The sequence below is a fragment of the Monocercomonoides exilis genome (genome assembly GCF_001643675.1).
Source record: "Monocercomonoides exilis strain PA203 chromosome Unknown scaffold23-1346700, whole genome shotgun sequence".
Lineage (NCBI taxonomy): Eukaryota > Preaxostyla > Oxymonadida > Polymastigidae > Monocercomonoides > Monocercomonoides exilis.
The window spans coordinates 931,127-950,361 of record NW_027150568.1 but is presented as its reverse complement, the minus strand read 5'-3'; the positions used below and the strand labels follow the sequence as shown (position 1 = coordinate 950,361).

General features: G+C 35.8%; 4 protein-coding genes across 4 annotated transcripts; 2 read left to right on the top strand and 2 right to left on the bottom strand.

Moving 5' to 3' along the window:
* Positions 1 to 613: 613 nt before the first annotated feature.
* MONOS_4689 (uncharacterized protein) lies at positions 614 to 1,459 on the top strand (the record flags this gene model as incomplete). Its single annotated transcript, XM_067874782.1, has 1 exon — positions 614 to 1,459. The coding sequence occupies one exon, from the start codon at positions 614 to 616 to the stop codon at positions 1,457 to 1,459; it is 846 nt and encodes a 281-aa protein (XP_067727262.1).
* Positions 1,460 to 5,381: 3,922 nt separating this feature from the next.
* On the top strand, positions 5,382 to 13,907 carry MONOS_4690 (uncharacterized protein; the record flags this gene model as incomplete). The annotated part of the gene is made up of 12 exons (XM_067874784.1): positions 5,382 to 5,387; positions 5,583 to 5,589; positions 5,722 to 5,811; positions 5,890 to 6,312; positions 6,382 to 7,671; positions 7,991 to 8,141; positions 8,297 to 8,380; positions 8,451 to 8,566; positions 8,835 to 8,999; positions 9,530 to 11,023; positions 11,264 to 12,374; positions 12,592 to 13,907. 12 exons carry the CDS (start codon positions 5,382 to 5,384, stop codon positions 13,286 to 13,288), a joined length of 5,634 nt encoding a protein of 1,877 aa, XP_067727261.1. The 3' UTR covers positions 13,289 to 13,907.
* Positions 13,908 to 14,056: 149 nt separating this feature from the next.
* MONOS_4691 (uncharacterized protein) lies at positions 14,057 to 14,685 on the bottom strand (the record flags this gene model as incomplete). Its single annotated transcript, XM_067874785.1, has 2 exons — positions 14,057 to 14,493; positions 14,661 to 14,685. 2 exons carry the CDS (start codon positions 14,683 to 14,685, stop codon positions 14,057 to 14,059), a joined length of 462 nt encoding a protein of 153 aa, XP_067727260.1.
* Positions 14,686 to 16,599: 1,914 nt separating this feature from the next.
* Positions 16,600 to 18,462, bottom strand: MONOS_4692 (putative Cyclin fold protein 1; the record flags this gene model as incomplete). The annotated part of the gene is made up of 5 exons (XM_067874786.1): positions 16,600 to 16,822; positions 17,028 to 17,224; positions 17,414 to 18,047; positions 18,115 to 18,122; positions 18,361 to 18,462. The coding sequence occupies 5 exons, from the start codon at positions 18,460 to 18,462 to the stop codon at positions 16,600 to 16,602; spliced, it is 1,164 nt and encodes a 387-aa protein (XP_067727259.1).
* Positions 18,463 to 19,235: the final 773 nt, after the last annotated feature.

Genomic DNA, 19,235 nt, shown 5'->3' with positions numbered 1-19,235 from the left:
CAAAATTATTTACATTGTTATGGGCATGATCAAAATTGTTAATTGTTTAACGGTTGAATCATAATATATTAAATGCTGCAAACTTCGAATTTCATATATAGTTGTAACATGTATTTGAGGCGGATTGCATGTTTTTTAATTCTCGCAAGTTTCATTTAGGTCTCGAAAAAGATATTCTTTTTTTCAACAATTATTAAAGTTTCGTGTTTTTTTAATGAATAATCATTTCTTCTTGTTTGATAATTTTCCTCATTCGCAAATATTACAAGTGGTGGCTGAATGAGCTTAACTTAATGCAAATCTGAAAAAAAAGGTTTTTGAAAGTTTGTTCAATTTCTTTGTGTTTTTGAAATTTCATTGCATTGTTTTGGTATAGAATTATGTTGATTTTATGAAATAAAGGCAATTTAAAGTTGACGATTGTACAATAATTCATATTTTCAAAGAAAAATAAGGATTTCATGTGTTTGAAAGTTGTTTGAGTTATTAATGTTTTAACAGCAAATTTTCTAATTTATTTCAACAGAATGATTAGAAAAAATATCTCAGAAGAAACGAAGAGCTGGAAGAAATTGAAAATGACACAGTAAAGAAAGATCCGAAAGCGTTTGAGATGGTAACAATGGACATGTCTCCAGAAGATCAGTGGAGAAAAACTGAAAAGGATCCAAAAAGAATAAATAATGAAAAGATGAAAAACAGATATGGAGGAAAGAAAATGGCTCATTCAAAATCGTCGGAGTATGTGTTAACCGAAAGTGGATCGACTGAATATATTCTGGGGCATGATTCTGACAAAATAACAAACTGGGGACTTGAAAAAGCAGACGAAAAAGATGACGACGAGATAACAAGGAAAAGATCACCATCTCCATCAATTTCTTCAACTTCTTCAAATGATTCTGATTCATCATTTGTTCGAATGGAAGATATGTGTCCAACAACTTCTTCTATGTCAAATCTGGTAGATGCAACGGCCTGCTCATCTCCTCATGAAAAGTTGATTGTGGATCTGAGGGATTCGCTGTTCATGCTGCTTCATGGGAGGAATGAGAAGAAGGAAATGGCTATTGGCACTTTGCAGGAGAGAGAGGTGACAGCTGCACAAATTCTGTTCTGGGTGGCGAATGGAGCGCTGCATTCATTTGACGAAATGGAAAACCCTCTTTCTTCTCTTGAGAATCTGAGTCCGCACATTGTTCTGTTCTCTGAGCACATGGTGATCACAATAGCGATGCACTCAGACTGCTCATCTTCAGATGATTCAGACTCATCATCCATCTCTTCTTCAACTTTTGTGACTTCGGCAAGTGACGATGATGATGAAGATTCTCTACTCTCATCAGCCTTTGAGGATGAGGATGATGATAGAAAAGAGTGCCTAAGATGGAAGGCACCAGAACTGTTGACGAACAAGAAGATGAGAGCGACAAATGAATATATCAGATTATCGATATGAATGTTGAAACAATATAGTCTAACGGTTCAAAAGCCGTTTCAATATAAGAAGCATTAAATGCCAGATGGAAGAAATCAAGCAAAAAGAATCCAAGACTGGGAGCGGCAGGCAAAGCACACTGCTCGATACTGTCAGGTTGTGACTAGAACACAACCCCAATACCAGATCCTCGCTCGTTCAGGTGAAGCGTGTGCTCGTCCAGCGGTTAATGCTTGGCGCGGCAATGCTCACTTTATTCAATACGAATTTCTACTGATCAGAAAGAAGATGCAACACGAGAAAAGACTGCAGTGGAGACTAATATGGCATAGCAAAGAGTCCAGATGAACAGAGCATTTAAGGCTTCTCGCAAAAGGTTCAAGGCTTCGTTATCTTGTTCTGATAACATTTCAACTTACAATCCATTATCGTTAGAAGACCTATTCAACTAGCAACACGGACAACTATGAAGTTGAAATTATCAAATGTTCAAAAAGATATTCGTTACATTTTTCTTCATTTGTTATTTTTACCTTGCTCTCGCTGAAGTTATTCACTTTGCATATTTTGTTTTTATTCCTCTCACATGAACAACAAAAGCCAAGAGAAACAACAAAAATTTGTTATCTGTAACTATTGGTGAATGTGTTAAAAATTAGAATATAAAATAATAACTAAGAAAAATATGAAATTGATAAACAACATTATGAACATCAACGTTTCACAAAATTAACAACGCGTTCAATGTGTCCAGATTTAAAGAGTATCTTCTTTCTCCGATGATTCTTTTTAGGCGAGAAAAAAGACGTTCACATGAGGATTCACTTACAGGAGCTACGATTAGAGAGTAACAAATATTTGCATAAATATTTGGCACTGTTCCGTATTTTCCAATTTCGAAGTAATAAACAAAGGGATTGTCCTGCACAATCGAAGGATGATAATCAATCAGAAAATATGTGAGCAAAGCTATGCACTCGGACTGAAGTTGATCTGTTTGATTGAACAAGACTTTCTTCACATATGTTTCGAATCCGCTTTTTATTCTTGCAAACCAATCCATTTGAATTGCCTGCAATATTTGCGACAAGCATTTTTTTCTTTCTTCTGTTATCTGAATGTTTGAATCATCAATTTTTCCGCTTGAACCTATTTCTTCCACTTCCTCCTGCTCTATTTCTTCTGAACAGCATGATCCAATTTCTGTGTTTTCAACATCCATTCTGTTTGTATCGTTTGTTTCGCTGAGCTTTGAAGATGCATCTACCAATCGAGTGGGATAAAACGAAGGTGAAATGGATGCTAAACTGGAGGACTGCCTTGTTTCATCAAACTCGTCATTTTCTGACTCTTGTTCAGCTTCAACAAGTCCGAAAATTTCTTCAAGATCATCATTATAAATTTCTTCACCATCTTTTTCTTCACATGATGTATTTAAAGAACAATTCTCTTCAAGACATTTTATGATGGTTGTAAGTATATTATCGTTTGATGTTTTTGGTCCAAGTGGTGAAATAATTTGTGTCGATAATAGAGGATTGGTGAATAAAGATGTAACTGTGTGAGGCTTTGAATTTATTTGTTGTGTTTCCTTTTTGTATTTATTAATTGATAATCGTAATTCGTTAACGCTAAATGGTGAAACATTTTGAATTTGATCCAGCTTTAACATTTGTGAAGATGTTAAAACCGTTGTTTCACTTTGAAAATGAGTTGACTGACATTGATGACTTGTTGTTTTGGTAGAAAAATTCGAGAATGATACCAAAGAATGATTCGTTGCAAAATAAATATTTTCAGATGAACATATAGATTTTTGTGAGGGTGGCAAATACATCAATGAATTGAAGTGCATTGTTTTTGCTGGGTTTTGTTCAGATTGTGACGATGATGATGTAGAGCTTTCAATTTCATGAGAGATTATTTCGTTGTGGGAAATGGTATTTTTTGATGAGTGAAGATTTTTCAAAATTTCCAATTTTTGTGAGAAAGATTTCATGAACATGCCTTGTCTGTAAAAAGTCGAACCTTCTGGCGTTAACGAAAATGCAAGTGCAAGGAAATTTCCTCTAGCTCCTGCAAAAAAATAATTGTGTAACAAAACCATGCATTGTATTACGTTCTGATTCCACTTTTCATCCAGAAAAATTTCAAGTTCAGATAGCCATGTGTACTGAGCAAACGCATGTAAAATACATTGAAATACTGACCCAAGCTTTGTTTTATCATGCTCAAAAATGAGATGCATTGTTTGAAGTGGGAAGAGTAGAACTTCGCATTTTATCACATCTGTTATTGTTGATCTATCTAATAAATTTAAATCGAGAATTAAATCAGAGTTTTTTCTTATAAAAAACAAATATTATATAAACAAAGCCAACGTGTTGAGATAAAAACTGGACACTTGGGTTTCGATATATCCTTTGTTGCACGCTTTCTGTAATTCTTTGAAAACTGGACAATCGTTTCTTTCAAATCTTTCAGATATTTGTTAGAGTTAAACAAGTGTATAACAATCAGGTTTATCAAATGGTTGTTGCAGTAAATGAAGAACGGTATTATGTCGTAATCAATGGAATCTGCACTGAATGTTTTCATAGATTCATGAATGTTTTCAATCGCAATTTTCTGAGATTTTAAGCCGTCTGTACAGAAACATCGAACCACTGATTTTATTTCTTTCATCTCTTTCATAATATTCATTGCAAGCTCGCAGTATTGTTCTGAAGTTGCGCAATGTTTTCGAAGTCCCCAAAAAACAGGATGTGCATTTGATTGTAATGGAACAACAGAAATAACAATGTATTTTTTTCCAGCTACAAGTCCTCCATCAAACATCACAGAAACTGAAGTATTTGACAGAATTTTATTTCTTTCTTCAATCTTTTTCCTTGTTTCTTTTTCGATCATAGATGTAAGTTTTCTTGCAGAAAGAATGGGAAATATTGATGTGTGAGAGAGAGTTGGATTAGCCTGAGATGTTTTTATTACTTCAGTAATAAACGCATTGAACTCATTAGAATATGCCGATAAAAATGCAATGTTGCAATGACTAACAAGATGCAAAAACATCTCAATTAATTTGTTGAACTGAAAATAAGATGAAGATTGGATATTTCGTGAATTGCTTTCTTTTGGCAAGGCTTGTTTTTCTAAATATGGTACTATCGTTGTGGAATGCACAAGTGAACAATAATGATCATCAATTCTGTTTGTTCCTTTCCTTGCAGAAAACGTACAGTTTATTCCACATTTGCAATTTGGACATAAATAGTAATAATGACCGTCTTTTTTTAAAGAACCATCTGCAAGAACAGGGACGTATGCTATCCACAGTTTTCCTTTGGCTTCTTCAAAATGAACTTTTCCAATCTCTTGTCCAGAATTGTTTGGGTGCTTATAATCTGAAATCAAATAAAAAATGTTATCTAAATCAAGATGAGAAAAATCTTTCAGTGAAAACAAACACTGGCAAAAAATGGTTGTTCTCCCTGGAACCAACGATACAAGAGTACATCCATTTTTATTCAATTCATCGATTTTCGCTTTGAATGCATCCATCTTTAAATTGCATATAAGATTTTGAAATAAAGATATTTATTAAGTGAAGTTGAGGTAACAAACAATTGAAGGAGAAGATAAACTGTTTTTCAGTTCAGCTGGTAACTGCCTATATACCGCATTGTATTTTTCATCCATAATAAACTTATTTACTTCAAAAGACATGATGATCTTCGACACAAAATATTCACCTTGAACCCGATCTGTCGAAAACCATTTCAGTTTAATATTTTTATGAAAAATTTTTCTATCGAAAATATTTTGATAGGAAAATTAATTTATATATTTCCTTTTGAAACACCAAATTGTTTAAATTAATTGTTATTTCATTTTTTAATGGTAAATAACAAATGTGAAAATTTAACTGGAATTATTAATTCTGATGTCTGTCGAGATGTCGAAGATAATAGATTTTGTCGGTTTGTCGCAAAGGTTTAATAATAATAATAATAAATAAGTGAATAATTTAATTTCATATTGAAATATTTGAAAAAATAACAAGTGGAACAAAATATGGAATATAAAAATTTTGCCATATTTTATTTTTCATTCCCATAGAAAAATAAATATTGATCAAAAAAAGATTGAAAGTTTGAATTCAAAAAAGATCTGTCAATTTTCATTTTTCAGTGGCGACTTCCATAAGAAAGACATTTAAATATTGAAAGTTTTGCTTCATTTTTTTGGAAAAGCTGATTTGAACAAATAAATGCAACAATCAGAAACAAATTATAAATGCAAAACAGACAAAAATGAAAATACATGTAATAGCAAGCTGAATGTGATTGAAGAATTGCAGCTTTTGAAAAAAGGTTTTGATAAGTTTTTTTTAACTCTTTTTAAAAAAATTGAAAATTGAATTTCTAACTATGTTTCTCAATGCTTACCAGAAATTTTGTTAAAAGAAAAGAAATTTTTGGATAAGCCGCTGAAAAGGCTTTATCATCTTCTAAAAGTTGTCGATCCAAAGGATTATAACATTCAATCCTTTTGCGATGATATAAACTTTATGAAAGAATTAAAAACCATTTGTGGTAGATTTCAAAAGCCTATTGAGCTCTTAGCTGCTCGTACTCTTGGGCACGTGACCCGAATTGTATGTTTTTATATAGGTTCCTTGTCAGACGAAGTGTCTGTGGATGCTGAAAATCTTCCTGAATCAACCAAGCGCCTTATAAAATCTATTCCATGCTTCTGCGAGGTAAACAAATCGTTCACGATCGAAGATGAACTGGATCATTTGGGTGAATGTGAAGATGAAGACATATGCTTGTACACAATTGCAATTTTTCGAAGCATGACAATAAATTGTGGTATATTTATTTTATCAAAACATTTGCAATAATTTTTGATTTTTATTTATGATATTTATTTTTCTCTAGGATGCACTCCATTAATTGGATGCGAGAAACCCGATAAAATAGGGAAGTGGCTTCATGGCTTGCTTTCTAATGGGATCCATTCTGTTATTTTAGATGCATTGGATTTGCTAAGAATTTATTTTAGCTACAATATTATTCTTGACTGTGGCGAGGATGCAAATACAAACAGTCTGCTTGCCATTGATTCGTTTGCTCCTGCTCCAAATCTGCTAGGCATTCCACAGCAATCTCAGTCCCCACACAGCAGTTCTTCTTCTGGTTGGGTGCCTCCAGTGTATTCGAAGGGGCCGGTCTGCTCAATTGCCCTCAGCGCGTTTCAGTGCTTGTGCAGCATTACAAGAGAACAGCACAGAGCGTTTGTGCAATTGTTAACAAGCGAAGAAATAATTGTGGAAAAAGTAAAGAGTTATTTGTTTGGCAGTTGGGCAGAAGAGAGCTGGAAGGCAATTTTTAGAGGAAGCAAATTTAATGATGATGATGAAAGGGTTAATATATACTCTACTAGCGGGGCTAATTTTCAGCAGATGGTCGATGGATTGTTTTGCGAAGAGAAGAGCGTGCAGGAAATGATGATGAGTTTTCGTGAGACAGCTGTGAAGTGTTTCGGAAGGTGGCTATCAGTTCCTATTTCGCAGAGTATCCAGAAATTCTTCAAAAGAGATTTGTTGAGCCAAATAGCATTTCTGCTGTGCGAAGCAACAAGCGACACGCTGAGAGACGAGGCAGCAAAGGCACTTTTGAATGCATGGGCAATATTGTCTTCGAATGCTCATATTGTTCCACATCTTAAAAGGATTTACAAATACGACCTCAAACGTTATGCATGCCTTTCACAGCAATCACGTGGAAGATTGAGTGCAATGCTGGCAGATGCATGCGAGGAAGAAGGTGTAATGGATGTTTTGTTGGGGCATATTGCACGGAATGAATATGATGAAAGGAGAGAAGTAAAAAAGGAAGAACAAATAAAAGCAAGAATGAAAGCTAAATGCGATTTAAAGATTTGCCCGGTTTGCGCTATGTATGCAGAAGCAAATACAAATCGAGAAGAAGAAGAAGAAGAAGAAGCATTCGGCATGAATCGCTCCTCGGATGTTAATAAAGATCCTGATGATTTTCAGTTATGGAAACGAAATGTTGAAGTGTATCTAAAGCCCCTTGCTGAATGTTTGGATGCGAGCAGAATGTCTTCAAACGAATACACAAAGATGCTATTTGAGTCAGATGATTTCTTTTATTTTTGGGGAGAAGAAACTGATTGCAGTCAAGAAAGCGACATGGAATGCGCCAGTGAGGATTAGTTTGAAATTAAGATGGAGATCAATTTTTCAAGTGCTAAAAAACTCAAAAGTTTGGAAAATAAGAAAAATAAAAACTTATCAAATAAAGAAAGTGACTTAATAATGATAATCCTTTTTATTTCACAAAAAACGATATATTATCATGAAAAACAAATAAATTCCATTCATAAATGGATCTTATATAAAATATTTATTGTTTTTAATTGAATCAGAAATATTTTTGTGCTAAAAGATGATTGTAGCATGCTGGAGCATAGCTGCAATCACATTTGTAATTTACTTTTTTTTGTATTCGATTGTTGTTTCAGCAACAAACGGTGGGATGCAACTCCCAATTCCATCGGCCGAAGTTGTTAATTCATCTCTGAAACTGGGATCAACGAATGCTGGTGTTGAAGTATTAGCTCATGTTTCAGATTTACACATTGGGAACACAGGATATATAACAGAAGATGCAGGGTGAGCCAAGCAATTGCATTATTCTTTTTTCTTTACAAATAAATTATTGATTACATTTCTTTTTGAACATTCTTCGAACATTTTTTTGACAAATTCATGTATTTGTTCTTGGATATTTCGTGAAATTTTGAAATGTGGATGGCTGAGTGCGGTAGGGTGCTGTTTTCATTTATAAAGGAAGTGGTTAATCCGCTTCGTATTTATAGCACAGGAGATCTTACACATGCAGAGACTCCAGGGTTCAAGCAACTTTCTTTCCTTTTTTTATTAATTTCCTATTCTTAATTGCTAAAAAATTTGAATTTGCAGAAACTATTTCAAAAAGACACAACGAGAAGACGAATGGGAATTATATTCAAAATATATGCACAATGCTGGATTTGATGGTTGCCTCACATACGTTGAAGTGCGAGGAAATCATGACGGTTTGAAAAGGAACGATTTTGAATGACATTTCTGATTGAATACAATAAATTTTGAAAAATTAATTTTTATTTTGGCTTTTGTGTTTGGGATTGACAGTTGTGAATTTTTTGTTTTTTCTCCTTCTTCCTCTTTCCAATTATTTCATATCCTCCCTTTCCCATTTATCTTTTATAATTTTTCGATTTATACTCTCGTCAACTTTTCTTCGCTTTTCTTTTTCTTTTTTTCTTACTGTTTACCATTGTTCATATGTTTTGATATATGCAGAATATGGTGTGGGCGAAGCTGGAGCAGAAGCAGACCATTTCAGCAGGCGTGCGGTGTGCCGCGAAAAGTACGAGAACGGGGTGTGGCTGCGGAAGGAGGCGGTGCAAGGGATTAGCGGCGTGCAGAGCTACTATTTTCTTCTTGTTGATGCAACTTCTCGTCCTGGTGTGTATAGAGAGTGGAACGTGTGAATGAATGAATGAGTGGAAAGAAAGAAAGAAAGAAAGAAAGAAAGAAATAGAAAAAGAGTGAAGAAAAAGGAAAGATAAAGAAGAAATACGTGTATTTGTGTTCGAAATGAACTCATTCATTGCCTTTGTCAACAATCTGCAAAAATAGAGAATTATTAATTTTCTATGAGCCCTATTTTTTTAATAAAGAATTAAAACCTTTTAATTAGCACTTTTTTAATTTCTTTCCTTTTTTTACATATCAAATGCTCAACAATTGCATTTTCATTAAAAATGCTTTTGATTCATTTGAATTTTGTATCTGCAATTTTTATTTCACCTTCTTCTTTTTAATAATCATTTATCTCTGATCTGTTTTATTTTATTCGAAAATTTATCATCTTTTATATTTATTTATTTAAAATAATCATTCAATTTATTTGTTTATTCGATCTATTATAATTAAAATACATATGAAATTATTAATTTTTCTTTTTTTTTTCTTTTTAACAATTGACAACTCAGGCCCTTTCCCTCCATATGCAACAGGCGGTGATCTCTTGGGCCAGTTTGAGAAAGATACCGCCAGCCGGACGTCTTCTATAGACAGCACTTTGAAAGAGGAGATGGAATATCTGAGGCAGAACGAAGGGGGCAAAGGAAGAGCAAACACACACATGCTCTTTCTTCTCACGCATTTCCCACTCACTTCGCATTCAATCCGCGCACAGCTGTATCTCCAGCGGCTTGCAGCTGATCTCAGCCCAGAGTCCGGACTGGGGCTGGGCAGTGGAAGAGCAGGGAAGCCGAATGAGATGGTGTTGCATTCGCTTGTGTTTGGGCATCTCCATCTGCAGAATCTGACACTGCCTCAGTTCGGGAAGGAAGTCAGCGAGGCCGACGTGGCGGTAAAGAGAGGGAGCTTTGCAGACGGAGGAGAAGGAAATGATGATGCTGCCAGTTCAAATAAGGATGGGAGGAGGAAGAATAAAACGAAGAGCAGAACATATTTCCAGATAGGGGCAGCATCATGGCGAGACCAAGGGTGCTTCAATGTGATGGTGGTGGACAACGGGGCGGTGGGGTGGGAGGAGATATGCGTGCCGATGTCGTCTTCAAAGAGGACTATATGGACGAGTGCAAAGGAGAAGAAGGAGAAGAAGGAGAAGGAGAAGGAGAAAGAGAAGAAGATGGCTTCTGATAGAAACAACAGCTGCGCATTGATTGAGAACACCAAAAGCGGAGAGAAAGGAGGAGTGTATGTGACGCCCTCAGGAAAGGACCCCTCGAAGGGGAAAGTTCTTCTGGAGCACTCGAAGAAGAGCTGGGTGGTGGTGACCAATCCTCAAAGCGCAGCGCAAACAAGCTCAAGATTTGAGTGGTGGAGGGCAGCAATCTCGACGCACATCAGGGCAGCGGTGTTAATGGCAGAAGAAGGGAAGAATGTGCGTGTGAAGGCGAAGGTGGATGTGGAGGAGACGCTGGATGCGATGGAGAAAGCGGAGAGGCGGAGGGGGATGAAGAAATGGAGCAGTGGAGAGAAGGAGGAGCGGAGAAAGAGGTTGAAGAATGTGTTTGGGGAGAAAGGCAAGGAAGAGGCAGGTGGAAAGGTTGTGGCAGTGGAGATGACGCAGAGTGGGCAGACAAAAAGATGGGAGAATGAAAGGCTGACAATGCTGGAGAACAGAAGGATGGAAAGACAGAGGAAAATGAGGAAGGCGAAAGAAGTGGCGAAGGAACAGAATGAGCAATGCATAAACAAGGTGAATGAATTTGAGAGGGGAAACGTTGAAGAAGAAGAAAAAGAGCAGCATTATTTGAATGAAATGGATGCTCTGAGTGAAGAAGAAGAAGAGCATCTGAGAAGAATGAAAGAGGAAGGCGAGAAAGCATCTCCTCTGTGGACAGCTGAGTGGAAGACTGAGTCGTTTTCTCGAAGCGGAACGAAAGAATTGAGCCAGTTTTACGGAATTTGCCCTCTCCGAGTGGAAGTGTGCTGGACAAGTGATGACGGAAATGGTGTGTTTTTTAACAGGTTTTTTTTTTTTATTCCTTTTTTTTTCTTTTTTTTCCTTCTGATTTCGTATTTTGTTGCTAATACGATTTTGATATCATTTATTTATGAAAATATTCATATTTGAAAATTTCATCTCTCATGTAAAATTTCATACGTTTTTTTTTTTTTTAATATTCATATTTCTTTCATATTTTTTACCTTCTCTCTTCTTCCTCTTCTCTCATATTCTTCCAATCAAAAAGAGCGCTGTGAAGAGAAGCTACACCGTTTCAGTTTGGGAGGAGAAACCGCCCAGCCACAAGTGACAATGGGCGTTCTGAAAGCGAATCTTCCCTTGCAGCGTTTTATGCTCTATTTTGTTGCGACGGGGCTGAGTGTCATCTTGTTTGCTGTGCTATTTGGGTGGGTTGGATTCAGAGGATGTGGAATGGCGCTTTGGTGGGCAATGAAAGGGGCAGAGGAGAAAGGAAAAGTGAGCGAGTGCGTTGAAGAAGACAACGGTTTGCTCGAAGATGGTAGCAGACAGAAAGCTGGCTACTCTTCATTCTCTTCTTCTTCTTCATCTTCTTCCTCCTCCACCTCTTCTCTGTCTTATCAGCAAATGCCTGGAGAACTGAATGGTGATGAAACCAACGGAAAAGCTGCTGCAGATGAAGAAACGAGAGCAATAGATGGATTGTGGAATTCGATTTTTTACTCTTCTACAGCATCATCAAGTGGATACAGTCAATCAGAAAGAAGAGGAAAAGAAGGGAAAGGAGGAAGAAAAACAGGAAACCAGTGGAAGATGGCTGTGAAGACGGTGATGCTGCGAAGGGACGTGGTGGTTGCGGGAGCCATTGAGCGGATGAAGAACGAAGGGAAAGGGAGAAGAGAAGGCAAACAAGCCGAAATGAGGAATGTGGATGGAAGGTTTGTGGTGCAAGGGGAAGGCTCGTCATACGCATTCTACGAGGAAAGCGGCAGCGGAGGACAAAATGTGGTGGAGCAGACTTCTGCTATTCCTTTGTCGACTTTGCCGTCTGACTTTTCATCGAATCCAAATTCTGCTTCTGCTGCGGTTGATGTTGGCATTCATGAACCAATCGACTCATTGAATAAACCAGCTCATTTAACTTCAAATTCATCAAATGAACAAAGAATATCAGGAGGAGCAGGTGGTCTGTGGCAGCGAATGAAAGACTCAGTTAACTGCCATTTAGGAAGAAAAACATACAAAACCACTCTTCCAGCACTGGACAACATAAAACAGAGGAAAAAGAAAGTGGGATTTCTCAGAAGGATTTTCATTGCAATTTTGAGGTTCTTTGTGGTTGATATGTACAGTGCGTATCGGATGAGCATGGCTTCGAGGTTTGTTTGTGTGTTTTTGCGCTTGTTGAATGAGTGAGATGTGATGCCAATGAATTTGAAAGGGGAAATGATTTTTTAAAACACTCTTGATTGATTGTTTATTTTTTGTTCTTTTTTTGAAAATGAATATTTATATTTAAATTTGTCTCTATGTATTTTTGGTTCATTTATTTTTATTTTCTTATTTATTCAATGATTCGACTAATTGCATAATCAGAATATACATTGCAGCATGTATCATCCTTCATTTCTGTGTGCCATTCGTCGTGGGGCAATTTGTGTACGGAAGGGTAGATTTCGGCTTTGCGCTGTTTGCCGTGGTGAAAGGGAAGCTGATCATGGGCAACGAGTTTTCGCAGCTGATGCTGATTCTGACGATGATTGTGTGGCTGATGCCGATGGTGCTTACTTTTGAGAATGCGCCCTTTGAAATTCGAATGCAGTGGAAATGGCTTGTTTGCGGGTGTCTGTGGATGAAGAATGATGAAAACAACAAACTCAAAAAGAAGAAGAAGAAGAAGAAGACGCGAAATGAAAAGAAGTTTCGATGGCATCCAAAGCGCATGATTCATCTTCTCAGGCAAATGGCAGCGAGACGACAGACACCACAGAAACAAGCAGAATACTTGAGCAACGAGTCATTATCTGGTGAGCTGCCAATGGCCAGTGACACAGCTGTGGGGATGACACCTGCTGTGCTTGTTGTGATGACGTGTGTGTATCTGTTCTCATGTGCATCGTGGGTGGTGATTTCTTTGCTGTTTGGAATAAACTGCTGCTCTTTTCCGCTCACTGCAGGATGCTCTATTGCAGGAGCGTTGCTGTATCTTTCGTCGCTGGATAAGGCTTTGATTGAGGAAGAGGAGAAGGAAGAAGAAGAGGAAGAGGAGGAAGGGGGAGAAAGAGAAGAGTAGGGAGGAGGAAGAAAGAGATGATGGGAATTGGGGTAAATTGTCCTTTTTGAAAGGAAAAGGAAAAGAAAAAGGATAGAGAGAAAAAAATTAAAGAAAGAAAAAGGAGAATAAAACAAAGGTTAAAGGAAATTTATTTATGTTAGAGCACCAGAGTTACAATATCTGTAGTTTGATAAATGTTGAGTTTATGATTACAACTGAATTCTTCTGAAAAAATAATCATAAATTTATTTAATTGTTTGTGTGAGTATTTGTTAGATACTCTTATTCTATCTATCTATCTGTATCTCTTTCTCATTCTCATTCTCATTCTCATTCTCATTCTCTTTCTCTTTCTCTTTCTCTTTCTCTTTCTCTTTCTTTCTATCTTTCTCACTTCATTCTATCTCTCCATTAGATTTTGCAACGTATTTTGTCTCTCCAATTAACTTCTTTTGTTCGAGTTGTATAGGGTTGCATGTTTTGTTTAATTATTTGTTGTTTTTATTTTCAAGAATTCTTATAAATGCTATTTTTTATTTCGATATCTTCAGACTTTGTATTAACCTTATGTTGTGTTTATTTGATTTCTGCGGAACTCTTTCTAAAACATTGCTGAAAAATAAATGAGCAGAAAAAAAGAAATACGTTGCTTCACATACATGATTATGATAATTTTAAAAATTTGTTTGGAAATGTGAAATGATTATTGTATAAAGAAAAAAACAAAAAATTTGAAGTGAATAAAAAAAGAAAATAAATACAAATTGAAAAAAAACATGAACAAATTTATTCTTCCATTGTCCACAGACGCTTTCCTTCCACGGCTGCAAGAAGCTCAATTCTCCTCTGCCTTTTCTGCATAGCTCCCACAAACTGGTCCAGATGCTCAATAAGAATTTTCTTCTCCTCTGCACTAAAATCTCCAAACACTTTCTCACTTCTTCTTATTCTTCTTATTCTTCTTGCATCTTCTCCCATTCTCCTTTCTTCCTTATTAAAATTCTTGCTTCCAACAACTTCTCTTCTCTTTTCCTTTGCCTTCAATCTGTTCGCAGCTTTTGATATTTTCATCAAATGAATTGATGGAACACACTTGACAGCATCAATTGTTTCTCTTTCCCAAATATCTTCCTCTCTTCTTTCTTCACTTCTGATGCTTTCTTTTCTTTTTTCCATCTTTTCACCGTCAAAATCTTCTTTCCTCCTTTCTTGGGTCAATTTTCCTTCATTGGCAATGGAATTAATATTTTTCATTCCTTCTTTCAAACAGGTTTGAGCGTCTTCACCAAATAGTTCTTCAATGAGAGAAAACGAACACAACAAATATTTTCAATTCAATAAACAAACAAATAAAAATAAACACAATCCAATCAATCATTAATATGCATACCAAATTCCTCGTTCCACAATTCCATTGCTTTTTCTAAAAATTGTTCAAAAGTTAGTCAGAAAAAAGAATTATCAATGTTGGAAATGTTCTGATAAATAAAAACATAGAAAATAAAGAAAATAATACCTCTTTGTATTCCCTATAAACTCAAAAAATGTCAATGCTTTGTTTGCCGGCAGAATTCCTTCCCACTTTTTTTCTTCATTTAATCTTCTCTTTCAATCAGAAGAAGCAAGCATAAATCATCCTGAACAAAATCTCCTTTTCTTTTATATTTCAAAGATGAGAATTCATTTGAAAAATGTTGAACTTTGTTTCTCCTTCACAAAAATAGAAATTGAAGATACAAGTATTGCAATGGATTTGCGCATTTCACTTCATTTTAAATATTTGCCCCGAATAACCTCTGCAAGCTCCAATATATTTTGATTCCAAACGAATCGAACAAGAAAGTATGCTTAAATTAGTTCACATCTTGCGAGTTTATTTAATTTTGAAAAAGAAATCTTTGACCCTGCTCGCACATCAATTCCTCGTATCTTTGGTGCACAACAAAATTGCATACACTCGACATTTCTTTTGGCCGATTAATACCATTAATTACTTGGCGAAAAATGAAGAATTTTAAAAAAATGAAAATTTTCTCTGTTTCTGAGGTTACATTAATTCTGAAAACATGATAGAACATATATTAATAAATATCCTCTCAACAACTGAATGATTGAAAATTAATTATCCCATCAAAACGCAAAAAATTGCGATTCAATTAACATAAAAAAAAGAAAGGGCAAGCTAAAAATTTTTTGTTGTTCTTATTCAAGAGTAAAAAAATTAAAAAATATATATTAAACTTTGAGTTTGTTGTGCTGCGTTGAGGCGGATGAATCGAGACATTTGATTGAAAAATTGAACAAGAAAATAGATAATTAGATGAAAAGAATGAACATGTGAATTATGAAAGAGCGGCATTCACTAAATGGTGTTTAAAAGTGTTTTTCAAAATATGCAACAAAAGATTAAAAAACCAAGCCATCATAGGCAGTCCAATCTTCTGCTCGTTCATTTCGCCTTCACACATGCGCATACAAATCGCATAAATACATTGTAAACGCCTTCTCTTGAACTTTCTCAAGCTTCCTTCCAAACCATTGATGCTAAAATTCACACTATGACTCAAAAAAACTCCAATTTCCTTCTGGACTCTTCTCATGTCTTCATGCTTTCATTTCTTGATGAATATAAACCTTCTTCACTTCACTCTTATCATCTTCCTCACTTAATGTCACTTCAAGGCGCATCCACACACCAAACATTGTAAAGAACTCAAATACTTCAACAAAAAAACAAACAAATACGAACATGAAAAAAGAGTGAAAAATCAAGATTGCAAACAGGCTCACAAATTGGCTGACTTAAAACATGAAAAGAAATACCAATAAAAGATAAATGAAGAGAATTTGACTTTAAAAAAACAAAAATTAGTTCACAAATGCAAAATCAATCAAAATAAGATTCTGTGGCCTGCTGAAACGAACAAATATTCGCAAAAGGCGAAGATTTCTTTTCGATAACCAAAAAACATAAAAAAAGGTAAATAAAAATCTTTTATAATAAAAACAAGAATGAATATTCAAAATCACATTAAAAGCAAATACAGCTAACATTATCAATATCACAAGTCGAAGAACATGATTATATAAAAAGAAGAGGAAAATTGGATTGAAAGAAAAGCAAAAAAGATTGGATGAACATTATTAACTTTCAGTCCAAACATAAACCTCTCTAAAAATCAATAAACAAACACAAATTGCAAATTACCAACAGAAAATATCAAAGAAAGCTAAGAAAAATAGACGCAATAGCATTCCCAGCAGCTGAAGAAACAACAACAAAAAAATAAATTTTATTCAATGAATTATGAAATCGAAAGAACTGTTCCTCAGTGCTTCACAGACACCTTCAACCCACTCGCGCCAGCTGCACCCACACCCACACCCACACCCACACCCTCTCCGACAGCCACACTCACACCCACACTCGTCCCCATCACTCCAGCTGATGCCACACAGCTCCCTGGATGTCCGTGCCCAGCCACAGTCTGATGGCACACTCCCCCAACAGCCTTCACTTCGTCGCTCCTGACATCCTCCTGGCTCCCCTTTCTGTTCGTCCACATCCGCATTCACAGCAATGTTGCAGCACAGCAGCACAAGCACAGATGAAGAGTATGTTGTGAATGAGGCAAAAAAAAAGCACGCAAAAAGCAGGAATTAGAGATGGGGATAAAATGTTATCAAAAAAACAAAATTCAAAAGGATGGTTCAAAAAAGAAGAAGAAATCGAAAACCAAGAAGAAGAAGTGCAAACGATAGAGTTGGAGGTGCTGTTGTGCGAATGGTTGTTGCGGTTGACGCGTTTGTGCCTGCAGAAGCAGACGAGAACGGAGCAGTCTGCAGCTGTGCACAAGAATTCGCATCTGCACAACCAAACACATATTCTGCACCCCACTGTGGTGGTATCTCCAAACTGGCAACAAAGTCCCATTTGCCAGGCGCAATCACTCCCTTCGTTCCAAATATGATATGATCACAAGAGCGCGGCAGTATTGAAGGGGGAAAAAATAGAGAAAAAAGATATTGAAAAATGATAGCTCAAAAAAGAAACTGTGGAAAACAAAATTATAAAAATTATTTTTCTACAAAAACAAATGAAATCAAAAGCATTGCATCTGAACTCCAGCATTCACAGCACACCTTTTCATCAACAACCAAGTTCACCCAAAACTTCTTCAGGTCATAGTACACAACACGGTATGTGTCTGCTGTCAAATACAGGCGATAGTCCAGATGCTCCAAAAAGATCCGCTCCAACCGGCACAGCTCGCTCAGCCCAATGCTCCCGTTCGAGCAAATTGCAAACGACTTTGTAGAACACGACACATCGTCCCATGCCTTCGATGCCACCATCAGGCTTGTAAACACAACCCTCTCCCAATTCAGCCCTGTCAGAATCAATCCCTTGTTCTTCCCCGCACTCAGAAACGACTCAAGATACACCATCCCGGCAATCAGGCACTCAGGCTCTATCTGTGCCCGCCGAAACAGCGAATACACAAACTTGTACACTCGTATAAAATCGGGGACAGAAGCTCGTACGTGTTCCTCTACTCCGCTCCCACTTGAGCTCCCTCCAAGCTTCTTGTTCTCGAAGATCCCATACTCTTTCTCCATTCCCGCAAATTTCCCTGTACGCACCACTTCCACATGAGTTTTTCGCAGAAGACCATACACTGCGGCTGCAACGCCCTCCACCGTGCGATTCATTTGCAGCCCGTTTTCGCCACTTTTCTGACTCCCGTTCAACACGTTTCCGTTTGAACTCATAAATCTTCCATCAAAAAACAATTTTCAATAGGAAAACATGAAATTTTTTTATATAATATTTTTATTCAAACAAAATAAGCTTGAAATTGAAATTTCGATAAAAAATAAGAATCCAAATTCTTCACAAAAAAGAAAATGCAATCTCTATTTCTGAGCAAAACATAAATAGCAAAATAGCAACTTCGGCAAATAATAAGAAAATAAAGTTCATTTTGAAGTCAAAAACAAATAAACAAATTAATTTTCGAAAATCCAATTCTTAACTCTCTCAAAAAATTCGCATCTAGTTTCTTCACATAGAAATGCCATCCACATACAATTATTTCCAAAGTGCAGAATAAATCCGGCACATAATGAGCTACAAAAACGGAAATGTCTGGATTAGCATTTATATATAAGTATGGTAACAAAGTGATCATGGTTCTTTATGATTGATAATTTCATTTTTCCTTTTATAAGCATAAAAGTAACGAATCTTAGCAAAAGAAATTATTAACTATTTGTATAACTTTTTCATTTTGAAGTTTTAATTGTTGTTGTTTTAGTTTTTTATTTTTTTTTTTTGGTTTTTTATTTGAATAACAAACTTAAAAAATCAAAAAGCATTTTTTTGTTTTGGAAATCTTACTAAATGTGAATGAAAAAGGGTTAGTTTTCTTTCATTCAGTTGGTTAATAGATTTTGAAACTTTTTTGTTCCATCGAATTTCTCATAAATCAAATAAAAACCAAAAGATGCTTCTCAACAGAATAAGAAAATTGATGTTAAAAAATCACACGAAGCATTGACAATAGAAAGCTTTAGATTTATCATCCACTTAGCATTCAGTTTATGTTTGCTGACTTTCAGAAATTCATATGAATTAAAGAGTAATGTATTTTATCAAATCTTCTTCTTTCCCACAGCTCCAGCAAAGAAAATGAAGAGAAACATAATGAAATGGAGAAAGGATGGTTAAATGACATTATACCCTTCCATTCTCACGTGGTATATTGCACAGATGCAATCGATGAAAGTGAAAGATAAGTCTAATTGAATTTTTAAATTATTTTTTTCAAAGGAATCCGTGAGCATGCTTAAAACAAATGAAGAATGTGATAATTCATAATTTGCATCAAAATATAAAACACCACATATTCTTGCTTTTATTCTCATTCACTTTCACAATAGGCAAGTGATAACTACCATTCAT